Source organism: Lissotriton vulgaris, chromosome 4_1 (genome assembly GCF_964263255.1).
Source record: "Lissotriton vulgaris chromosome 4_1, aLisVul1.2, whole genome shotgun sequence".
Taxonomy (NCBI): Eukaryota; Metazoa; Chordata; class Amphibia; order Caudata; family Salamandridae; genus Lissotriton; species Lissotriton vulgaris.
The window spans coordinates 2,134,662,605-2,134,675,520 of record NC_141691.1 but is presented as its reverse complement, the minus strand read 5'-3'; the positions used below and the strand labels follow the sequence as shown (position 1 = coordinate 2,134,675,520).

Sequence of the window (12,916 nt, the reverse complement as noted above, 5' to 3'; positions counted from 1 at the left end):
CTACAGTGTTGGATAGTAGGCACCGTTTGCCATAGAGCTGTCAGGCGACCTAAACAAAGTCTATGTTAAAAAGTGAAGCCAGTGACGGCGTGCTCTTATCTTATATCAGGAACGTGTTGTGAAGATAACCGGTGCAGTGAAGGGTCTCATTCTCAGTGAAGTTCCTGTGAATTAAAAAGACAGATGTTAAAATCTAACATGAAAAACAGCGTATGCAGTAAGTCAAAAGAACTTGATGGTAGGCGCTAGGAAGAGGGTATGAGAGTGAACACAGCAAATACAAACAGTTTATACATAGTCATCTTTGAGATGAATTGCAAGCTCTTCATCATGGTTGAGCCCCCCCGGGGTCTTGGTTTGGAAATTAATTATGTGTCTAGATTCCCTCTGTCTCATTTTTAGGACCCGATTTCCACCCCTGGGATTTCTCTCTATTTGTTCTAGAATGAAAAATCTCAGACGGGTGGGGTCAGAGAAATGAAATTCACTGAAATGGCGTGCCACCGGGTATTTCGCATCCTTGTGGATGATAGCACGATAGTGCTCTAGGATGCGTTTCTTGGCATGGGCGGTGGTACTGCCAATGTACCAGAGTTCACAAGGACAGACAATTACATAAATGACAAACATGGTGGTACAGGTCAAGAATTGGGTAATCTCTTTCTTAATGCCATTGTATTCTACTCTTTTGACCAAGGTACTGTTTTTACAGGCTTTACAATGGCCACATGGGAAAAATCCCTTGAGGTCAATGCCTTGATTTTTGGAGTAGTCGGTGATGTCACTGCGGACACAGATGTCTTTGAGATTTTGACTTTTTCTATAAGTGATGCTGGGTCTATCCGGGATCAGATTACCAATTACGCTATCACTTTGCAGAATATGCCAGTTTTTATTGATTATTTTTTGGATCTGCTTGGATTCCTTATTGTAGGTGAGAATGAGGCGTGTGACACTGTCAGCAGAAGTGCTGTCATCTTTGACGGCGTTGTTGAGAGTATCACAATGTTTAATGCTGTCAGCTTTTTGTTTGGCTTTTTTGAGTACCCAGGCTGGATAATCGCGCTGTTTGAATCTGTCCAGCATGTCCTTAGCCACTTGTTGGTAGCTGGCATCAGTGTTGCAATTTCTCCTTGCCCTTAGCAGTTCCCCATAGGGAATACTCCATTTCAGCGGTTCAGGGTGACTGCTCAGGGCATGGAGAATGCTGTTGCCAGCAGTTTCTTTTCTGAAAAGAGTTGTTTGGATCTGATTGCTGACGATGTCAATTCTGACATCCAAATATTCTGCCTTCTCCTTGCTTATATTGCTCGTCAATCTGATGTTTTTATCATTGAGATTGAGACGGTCAATAAAGCCAGAGGCTTGTTCCTCGGTGCCATGCCAAACCAGGAAGAGATCGTCAATGTATCTCCACCAGGTAATGACATGGCTGATTTCTTCACTGAACGATGGGTCCGCAAATATCTCTTGTTCCCATTGGCCCATAAAGAGATTCGCAAAGCTCGGCGCAAAGCTAGAACCCATCGCCGTCCCCGTCTCCTGCCGGTAGATCTTACCATCGAACAGGAAATAATTGTTGGCAAGACAAAATGTCAACATTTCAAGGAGCATTTTGTTATGCTCCTTGAAGCGCATGGGACGGTTCTTAAGGAAATGATCACAGGCCTCTATGCCTTGTTGGTGGTTAATAATAGTATAGAGGGCCTGGACATCCATGGTAATGAGCAGAAAGTCTTCATTCCATGTGAGAGTGTTAAGTTTAGTCAAAAAATCTTTAGTGTCTTTGACATGGCTTTTAAGATTGCACACCCATTCCTGCAGATAATGGTCTATGTATTTAGACACATGTTCTGTTACACTGCCTCTAGAAGAGACGATGGGTCTCCCGGGAGGGTTTTCTCTACACTTGTGAACCTTCGGAAGAAGATACAGGACCGGTAAGGTGGGGTTGTTGTTTCTCAGAAATCTATATTCTTCCCACTCGATTATTCCCTTGTCCTTCCAGCGTTCCAACACCTCCCACATTGCAGTTACACTCATATTGTATGCTTCGTAATTACTAGAAGCATAGTAATTTACATCAGAGAGTTGTCTGTGGGCTTCCATCGTGTATTGTTCTCTGTCTAAGATCACAATGTTGCCCCCCTTGTCAGCGGGGCGTATAACGATGGACTGATCATCTGTTAGAGAGTTGAGGGCTTTCCTTTGGTCTTTGGATAAATTGTCTTGTCTCCAGAATTGTTTTTTATTCTTGGATCTATGTGTGCTGAGCTGCTTGCTGACACACTCATGAAATGTGTCGATGGCATCATGTGCCATAATGGGGATAAAGGTCGATTTGGGTTTAAATGTCGAGGCAGAGCAGCTGTCAATCGTGAAACCTGCCTCACATAGGAGCTGTGTGTTGGTCATCACAGGTCTAGATAATTCCTCTGAATTGGAATCATTGATATTGGACGCAGGATTCTGATCTAATTCAGCTATGCTGACAATGGCATCCATGTCACTTATGAGGAAGGTATCCATGTCCCTTCTATCATTCATATTGTCATTGTTTTGAGGACGTTGTCTCAATTTGTGCCATTTTTTTAGCTTTAACTTACGAATGTATCTGAATAGATCTATTCTCGTTTCACAGAAATTGAAAGAGTTAGAGGGGCAAAAAGATAAGCCAAGACCTAGCACAGTTTTTTCATTGTCAGTTATGGCTCTCTTAGAAAGATTAATGATAGTTTTGTTTACCATCGAGGCTTCCATCATTGTCCTCTTCCAGAGCGGGTTTTCATGTGTCCCACGTTGCCCTTTGTGTTGCCTCTTCTTCCACCTCTGGAAGAGCCTCTTCCCCCGGTTCCTGCGCCTCCCCGTCCTCTTGGGCGACCTCTTCCCCTGGTTGGGCTCATTGGTGTTGCCGGAGTCTCCTGGTTCGTCCGCCCGCTCCGGCGCAGGTGGCGGTATTCCTCTAAAAAATTCGTTTTGCGTGTTGGTTTTTTCGCCTTGTTAGTTTCTTCAATGGAGATGTTGGACACATCCGATTCTGGTTCACTCAGTGTTAGAGAATTTTCATCTCCTCCTTGTGCTGTGGGTTGTGCGGCGCTTTCTTCTGTCTCATAAAGGTGGTCATACTTTCGGCTGAAAGTTAGGATGCGGCCTGTATCGTAGTCTTTATAGTCGCGGTCTAGCTTCCTCTCTTTGCGGGCCTTGATGTCCTCCTCATATTTCTTGAGGCGATCTTTCATTTCGTCAACCAGTTTGGCTATAGTATTGTCATCTGCGTGTTTCTTGATGTCCTCCATCAATTCAGTTATTTGTTTTAATAACACATCCCTGTCTATCCAGGCGTATTTGATCAGTATTTCTAGCATACGCCTGGAGCTGCTCGCCGAGTTCTCCGACCATTCGGCAAGCATCTCAGGGTTGGGGGCTTCATAGGTAGGGGTTGTGAAGATTCTCAATCCTCTAGGGATCATCTCTTGGTCAACGTAGTTTTGCAGCGAAATCGCCTCCCACCATTTAGATATCTCCCCCCTCTTTAATTTTTCAAGCTTGCTAATTTTTTCTTTAATTGTCTGGGGAGGATCAGCTTTAGTTGTGGTTGACGCGCCAGTGACAGCCTTCTTCCTTTTGAACAAAAGTTGAGCAGCCGCTCTTCTCTCATCTTCCTCTTCCATAGTGTAGCTCCCCCTTGGAATTTGAATGCGCCTGCTGCTTAGCGAGAATTGAGTGTCCCTTCTCCGGAATGAGAAGTTCCTCCTGCCGTTAGACGCTGGAGCGCCGAGTCCGTAACTCGAACTGGGGAGAGCCGCGGTACCGCCTAGTACACAATGCGGGTAACTATGCGCTGGGGGCAAGCGATCAGCAGTCCAAAGTGCGCGTGCAGGTGGCGCTATGCCGTTAACCCCCTAGAGCTGGCAAGATCGCGTAAGCGGAGCCACCCGACTAGCCTGCCCCAAAAGGACGGACACAGGACGCCGCTGCAGCGCACTTACCCCATCCAGTAATCCAAGATATTCTCAATCCCCTCTCCAAGGTTTTCTCCACGAAAATCCGTGTTGCGTTGTTGGCCGGGCCGTGTGCAACCTGGTAACTGTTCAATTCCTCGGTTGCTCCAAAAGGTTGCGGTCGGCTCCGCGGGAAGTGGCGTGGGCGCCGGTAGAGCCAGCCGGTAAATCCAATTGTCAGACGCTTCGTAACAACTTATACCACGCTCTCAGGCACTCAATAAACGCCAGACATCAGCAGGTTCCAAGGGTGTTTAATGACCCCTTACAACATGTTTCGGCTTACAGGAAGCCTTGTTCACGTAAGTTGTGCAACGCGTTTGTGCAGTGTAAATACTGAAAACAATGACAACATAGACAAAGGACACAGGTCGCAGGTCACAAGCCCAAAAGTTTGGTTCGGCCATGTTGGAATGGTTAAATTACGTTGTTAATACATCTTAACACACATAATTCAGAGAATTAAGATTTCACAAGGTGGCATGACCCAAGCGGTAAAAGTGAGCGCTCACTGCCATCAATTGATCATGTCTTTTAAAATGCATGCATGTTGATTCCCACATGACTTTGCCCGGCCACAACACTTGAGCGCTCACTTTTACCGCTTGGGTCATGCCACCTTGTGAAATCTTAATTCTCTGAATTATGTGTGTTAAGATGTATTAACAACGTAATTTAACCATTCCAACATGGCCGAACCAAACTTTTGGGCTTGTGACCTGCGACCTGTGTCCTTTGTCTATGTTGTCATTGTTTTCAGTATTTACACTGCACAAACGCGTTGCACAACTTACGTGAACAAGGCTTCCTGTAAGCCGAAACATGTTGTAAGGGGTCATTAAACACCCTTGGAACCTGCTGATGTCTGGCGTTTATTGAGTGCCTGAGAGCGTGGTATAAGTTGTTACGAAGCGTCTGACAATTGGATTTACCGGCTGGCTCTACCGGCGCCCACGCCACTTCCCGCGGGGCCGACCGCAACCTTTTGGAGCAACCGAGGAATTGAACAGTTACCAGGTTGCACACGGCCCGGCCAACAACGCAACACGGATTTTCGTGGAGAAAACCTTGGAGAGGGGATTGAGAATATCTTGGATTACTGGATGGGGTAAGTGCGCTGCAGCGGCGTCCTGTGTCCGTCCTTTTGGGGCAGGCTAGTCGGGTGGCTCCGCTTACGCGATCTTGCCAGCTCTAGGGGGTTAACGGCATAGCGCCACCTGCACGCGCACTTTGGACTGCTGATCGCTTGCCCCCAGCGCATAGTTACCCGCATTGTGTACTAGGCGGTACCGCGGCTCTCCCCAGTTCGAGTTACGGACTCGGCGCTCCAGCGTCTAACGGCAGGAGGAACTTCTCATTCCGGAGAAGGGACACTCAATTCTCGCTAAGCAGCAGGCGCATTCAAATTCCAAGGGGGCGCTACACTATGGAAGAGGAAGATGAGAGAAGAGCGGCTGCTCAACTTTTGTTCAAAAGGAAGAAGGCTGTCACTGGCGCGTCAACCACAACTAAAGCTGATCCTCCCCAGACAATTAAAGAAAAAATTAGCAAGCTTGAAAAATTAAAGAGGGGGGAGATATCTAAATGGTGGGAGGCGATTTCGCTGCAAAACTACGTTGACCAAGAGATGGTCCCTAGAGGATTGAGAATCTTCACAACCCCTACCTATGAAGCCCCCAACCCTGAGATGCTTGCCGAATGGTCGGAGAACTCGGCGAGCAGCTCCAGGCGTATGCTAGAAATACTGATCAAATACGCCTGGATAGACAGGGATGTGTTATTAAAACAAATAACTGAATTGATGGAGGACATCAAGAAACACGCAGATGACAATACTATAGCCAAACTGGTTGACGAAATGAAAGATCGCCTCAAGAAATATGAGGAGGACATCAAGGCCCGCAAAGAGAGGAAGCTAGACCGCGACTATAAAGACTACGATACAGGCCGCATCCTAACTTTCAGCCGAAAGTATGACCACCTTTATGAGACAGAAGAAAGCGCCGCACAACCCACAGCACAAGGAGGAGATGAAAATTCTCTAACACTGAGTGAACCAGAATCGGATGTGTCCAACATCTCCATTGAAGAAACTAACAAGGCGAAAAAACCAACACGCAAAACGAATTTTTTAGAGGAATACCGCCACCTGCGCCGGAGCGGGCGGACGAACCAGGAGACTCCGGCAACACCAATGAGCCCAACCAGGGGAAGAGGTCGCCCAAGAGGACGGGGAGGCGCAGGAACCGGGGGAAGAGGCTCTTCCAGAGGTGGAAGAAGAGGCAACACAAAGGGCAACGTGGGACACATGAAAACCCGCTCTGGAAGAGGACAATGATGGAAGCCTCGATGGTAAACAAAACTATCATTAATCTTTCTAAGAGAGCCATAACTGACAATGAAAAAACTGTGCTAGGTCTTGGCTTATCTTTTTGCCCCTCTAACTCTTTCAATTTCTGTGAAACGAGAATAGATCTATTCAGATACATTCGTAAGTTAAAGCTAAAAAAATGGCACAAATTGAGACAACGTCCTCAAAACAATGACAATATGAATGATAGAAGGGACATGGATACCTTCCTCATAAGTGACATGGATGCCATTGTCAGCATAGCTGAATTAGATCAGAATCCTGCGTCCAATATCAATGATTCCAATTCAGAGGAATTATCTAGACCTGTGATGACCAACACACAGCTCCTATGTGAGGCAGGTTTCACGATTGACAGCTGCTCTGCCTCGACATTTAAACCCAAATCGACCTTTATCCCCATTATGGCACATGATGCCATCGACACATTTCATGAGTGTGTCAGCAAGCAGCTCAGCACACATAGATCCAAGAATAAAAAACAATTCTGGAGACAAGACAATTTATCCAAAGACCAAAGGAAAGCCCTCAACTCTCTAACAGATGATCAGTCCATCGTTATACGCCCCGCTGACAAGGGGGGCAACATTGTGATCTTAGACAGAGAACAATACACGATGGAAGCCCACAGACAACTCTCTGATGTAAATTACTATGCTTCTAGTAATTACGAAGCATACAATATGAGTGTAACTGCAATGTGGGAGGTGTTGGAACGCTGGAAGGACAAGGGAATAATCGAGTAGGAAGAATATAGATTTCTGAGAAACAACAACCCCACCTTACCGGTCCTGTATCTTCTTCCGAAGGTTCACAAGTGTAGAGAAAACCCTCCCGGGAGACCCATCGTCTCTTCTAGAGGCAGTGTAACAGAACATGTGTCTAAATACATAGACCATTATCTGCAGGAATGGGTGTGCAATCTTAAAAGCCATGTCAAAGACACTAAAGATTTTTTGACTAAACTTAACACTCTCACATGGAATGAAGACTTTCTGCTCATTACCATGGATGTCCAGGCCCTCTATACTATTATTAACCACCAACAAGGCATAGAGGCCTGTGATCATTTCCTTAAGAACCGTCCCATGCGCTTCAAGGAGCATAACAAAATGCTCCTTGAAATGTTGACATTTTGTCTTGCCAACAATTATTTCCTGTTCGATGGTAAGATCTACCGGCAGGAGACGGGGACGGCGATGGGTTCTAGCTTTGCGCCGAGCTTTGCGAATCTCTTTATGGGCCAATGGGAACAAGAGATATTTGCGGACCCATCGTTCAGTGAAGAAATCAGCCATGTCATTACCTGGTGGAGATACATTGACGATCTCTTCCTGGTTTGGCATGGCACCGAGGAACAAGCCTCTGGCTTTATTGACCGTCTCAATCTCAATGATAAAAACATCAGATTGACGAGCAATATAAGCAAGGAGAAGGCAGAATATTTGGATGTCAGAATTGACATCGTCAGCAATCAGATCCAAACAACTCTTTTCAGAAAAGAAACTGCTGGCAACAGCATTCTCCATGCCCTGAGCAGTCACCCTGAACCGCTGAAATGGAGTATTCCCTATGGGGAACTGCTAAGGGCAAGGAGAAATTGCAACACTGATGCCAGCTACCAACAAGTGGCTAAGGACATGCTGGACAGATTCAAACAGCGCGATTATCCAGCCTGGGTACTCAAAAAAGCCAAACAAAAAGCTGACAGCATTAAACATTGTGATACTCTCAACAACGCCGTCAAAGATGACAGCACTTCTGCTGACAGTGTCACACGCCTCATTCTCACCTACAATAAGGAATCCAAGCAGATCCAAAAAATAATCAATAAAAACTGGCATATTCTGCAAAGTGATAGCGTAATTGGTAATCTGATCCCGGATAGACCCAGCATCACTTATAGAAAAAGTCAAAATCTCAAAGACATCTGTGTCCGCAGTGACATCACCGACTACTCCAAAAATCAAGGCATTGACCTCAAGGGATTTTTCCCATGTGGCCATTGTAAAGCCTGTAAAAACAGTACCTTGGTCAAAAGAGTAGAATACAATGGCATTAAGAAAGAGATTACCCAATTCTTGACCTGTACCACCATGTTTGTCATTTATGTAATTGTCTGTCCTTGTGAACTCTGGTACATTGGCAGTACCACCGCCCATGCCAAGAAACGCATCCTAGAGCACTATCGTGCTATCATCCACAAGGATGCGAAATACCCGGTGGCACGCCATTTCAGTGAATTTCATTTCTCTGACCCCACCCGTCTGAGATTTTTCATTCTAGAACAAATAGAGAGAAATCCCAGGGGTGGAAATCGGGTCCTAAAAATGAGACAGAGGGAATCTAGACACATAATTAATTTCCAAACCAAGACCCCGGGGGGGGCTCAACCATGATGAAGAGCTTGCAATTCATCTCAAAGATGACTATGTATAAACTGTTTGTATTTGCTGTGTTCACTCTCATACCCTCTTCCTAGCGCCTACCATCAAGTTCTTTTGACTTACTGCATACGCTGTTTTTCATGTTAGATTTTAACATCTGTCTTTTTAATTCACAGGAACTTCACTGAGAATGAGACCCTTCACTGCACCGGTTATCTTCACAACACGTTCCTGATATAAGATAAGAGCACGCCGTCACTGGCTTCACTTTTTAACATAGACTTTGTTTAGGTCGCCTGACAGCTCTATGGCAAACGGTGCCTACTATCCAACACTGTAGTCACCTTATGACCCTTGGTATTTCACCTAGTGACTGTCCTCGCCATCATCATTGACTATTGTCTCTCATGAATCTGCCTGGCTATATCATTTGAGCGCTCACTCTAACCGTTTGTCATGAAGTGCAGACAATTAGATGCCTGGCATGGGTTTATCTTGAGCCTTGATACAAGTTCATTAAATGCGCAGTTACTGTGATTGTTAAGATGCATTAACAACGTAGTTCAACTAATGGTATTTTACCTAGTGACTGTTCCCTGCCATCAATTGATCATGTCTTTTAAAATGCATGCATGTTGATTCCCACATGACTTTGCCCGGCCACAACACTTGAGCGCTCACTTTTACCGCTTGGGTCATGCCACCTTGTGAAATCTTAATTCTCTGAATTATGTGTGTTAAGATGTATTAACAACGTAATTTAACCATTCCAACATGGCCGAACCAAACTTTTGGGCTTGTGACCTGCGACCTGTGTCCTTTGTCTATGTTGTCATTGTTTTCAGTATTTACACTGCACAAACGCGTTGCACAACTTACGTGAACAAGGCTTCCTGTAAGCCGAAACATGTTGTAAGGGGTCATTAAACACCCTTGGAACCTGCTGATGTCTGGCGTTTATTGAGTGCCTGAGAGCGTGGTATAAGTTGTTACGAAGCGTCTGACATATATATATATATATATATATATATATATTAGTACTTACCACCTGTAGAGCTTCGCAGTCAGAACCCGGGAGATAAGAAGAAACCACACAAACATTCTGGCCATTCAACTACAAAAACGTATCAACAAGAGAGAGACAAATTCCACAGACTATCCAGTACAACCTAGAATAAGGGAAGAGGAGTCAAGAGTACTAGTAAAAGGGTATTAGAGTTGGGGGGTAAACAGACATAATATCGAGTTCAAAATATCGATTGGACAAAATATCGAGTAAAAATATAGACTGGACAAAATATAGACTAGACAAAATATAGACAACAAAAATATCGAGTAATATCGACTAGAATAGCCAAAATATCGAATCAAAAATATAGAGAAGACATAATATAGACTAGATAAAATATAGACAACAAAAATATCGAAAATAAGGTAAGTTATTAATATTTAATAATATTTGTGTAATATAAATCTGTAGCGGGTTGTGGGTTTATAGGGGAATAGGGTGGGAAGTAATTTAATTATAATAATGAATTATGTAAATTTAATGTAATTGTTACTTAAATAATAATTGGTAATTAATTAAAATATAATAGTTAATTAATTAAAAATGATTAATTGATAAATAATTAATTTTTAGTAATTTATTTTCTGTAGTGGGTTGTGTGTTTATAGGGGAATAGGGTGGGAAGTAATTTAATTGTAATGAATTAATTATGTAAATTTAATCTAATTGTTAATTACATATTATTTGGTAAATAATTAAAATGTAATTGGTAATTAATTAAAAATAAATCATTGATACATAATTAATTTTTTGTAATTTATTTTCTGTAGCGGGTTGTGTGTTTATAGGGGAATAGGGTGGGAAGTAATTTAATTTTAATTAAATAATTATGTAAATAATTATATTTTTAAATTAATTATTAATTGGTAAATAAATAAAATAGAATTGGTAATTAATTTAAAATAATTAATTGGGAATAGTAATTTTCACCCCTATGCTATCCAACGCTTTCCCTACTGTTGCACCCACTGGAGTGGGAATAGTAATTTTTACCCCTACTCTATCCAACGCTTTCCCTACTGTAGCACCCACTGGAGTGGGAATAGTAATTTTTACCCCTATGCTATCCAACGCTTTCCGTACTGTAGCACCCACTGGAGTGGGAATAGTAATTTTTACCCCTACGCTATCCAACGCTTTCCCTACTGTTGCACCCACTGGAGTGGGAATATTAATTTTTACTCCTACGCTATCCAACGCTTTCCATACTGTAGCACCCACTGGAGTGGAAATAGTAATTTTTACCCCTACGCTATCCAACGCTTTCCCTACTGTAGCACCCACTGGAGTGGGAATAGTAATTTTTACCCCTACGCTATCCAGCGCTTTCCCTACTGTTGCACTCTTTGGAGTGGGAATAGTAATTTTTACCTCTACGTTATCCAACGCTTTCCCTACTGTTGCACCCACTGGAGTGGGAATAGTAATTTTTACTCCTACGCTATCCAACGCTTTCCATACTGTAGCACCCACTGGAGTGGAAATAGTAATTTTTACCCCTATGCTATCCAACGCTTTCCCTACTGTAGCACCCAATGGAGTGGGAATAGTAATTTTTACCCCTACTCTATCCAGCGCTTTCCCTACTGTTGCACTCTTTGGAGTGGGAATAGTGATTTTTACCTCTACGCTATCCAACGCTTTCCCTACTGTTGCACCCACTGGAGTGGGAATAGTAATTTTTACCCCTACGCTATCCAGCGCTTTCCCTACTGTTGCACTCTTTGGAGTGGGAATAGTAATTTTTACCCCTATGCTATCCAACGCTTTCCCTACTGTTGCACCCACTGGAGTGGGAATAGTAATTTTTACCCCTAGGCTATCCAACACTTTCCCTACTGTTGCACCCACTGGAGTGGGAATAGTAAATTTTACCCCTACGCTGTCCAACACTTTCCCTACTCTTGTACCCACTGAAGTGGGAATAGTGGGAATGTAATTTTTACCCCTACGCTATCCAATGATCTCTTTAATGTAGCACCGACTGGAGTGGTTACATTAAATTTAATCCTTTTGCGATGCTACGGTAAATATATTCTATATGTTTTATTATTAACATGTATTTATATATATATGTATTATTATTATTAATTTTTACATTTACATTAATTATGTAATAATGTTACATTTATTTAATAATTTTAACAATGTTTATATTAAATATATGTAATATTATAATAGTTTTAACTTATTTTAAAGACATAAAAAAATCGATATTTTGACAGTCTATATTTTTAACACTCGATATTTTAAAGTCGATATTTTTGTACTTACCTTAGGGAAGATAGAAAGTCGATATTATGTCCCTCGATATTTTGTCATCGATATTATGGGAACTCAATATTTTGGTAGTAGATATTATACCCATAACCGATACAGCAGTCTTGAGATGGTAGACTGACATGCGGTTGATGAGGGGAGCGCAACTCAAATATCTCCCACAAACGAGCCCAAATTCGCCACAGCTGCTGATACTTATTTTTTAGCACCTGGCACAGTTGATCCCAGACAGGTCCCAAGCGTTACGCCTTCCTCTCCTTCCCCTGATAACAGACCCAAGGGTACGTTCCTCGTCCCCACAAATCCACGGCCGCCCCACGAGTGTACTACTACCAACTCGGTTTTTATGGGCACGGCCTCCACCCAACCACTAGAAATAACAGTGATTTCTTGGAATGTGGCAGGCCTTGCTAGCAAAATAGATTGCACAGAATGGGGTACATACATCAGATCAAAAAATATAATTCTTCTACAAGAAACTTGGGCGCGCGAAGAAAGAGCATTCCCGGGTTTTGCCTCCTTCTTTAAAACAGCTAAATTGCGGGGAAGGGGTAGGCCATCTGGGGGACTAACTACATGGGTAGCCACGGACTTAGGTTGCCAAGCTACTTATTTAGAGACCGCTTCTGATGATCTATTGGCTGTCTCACTTGAGTGGCCGGACTCATCGAAGTTGCTAGTAATCAATATCTACTCAAGGCCGGTTCCAATGCACAAAGAATCTGGCACAGTGGATGAGCTAGCCAAGCTCTTAGAAGGAATCCCAAGCGAACTTGCTTGCCTGGTAGGAGGCGATTTCAATGCTCAA

At 43.3% G+C, this 12,916-nt stretch overlaps 1 protein-coding gene across 1 annotated transcript in view; it reads right to left on the bottom strand.

Moving 5' to 3' along the window:
* LOC147725225 (uncharacterized) overlaps positions 1–12,916 on the bottom strand; it is a 161,298-nt gene that overhangs the window by 83,378 nt on the left and 65,004 nt on the right. The window contains exons 4-6 of the mRNA XM_086918212.1: positions 4,796–4,809; positions 3,127–3,684; positions 1,560–2,962 (exon numbers count right to left, since the gene is read on the bottom strand). Coding sequence (XP_086774338.1) covers positions 1,560–2,962; positions 3,127–3,684; positions 4,796–4,809 — 1,975 coding nt within the window. The remainder of the gene's footprint in view (positions 1–1,559; positions 2,963–3,126; positions 3,685–4,795; positions 4,810–12,916) is intronic.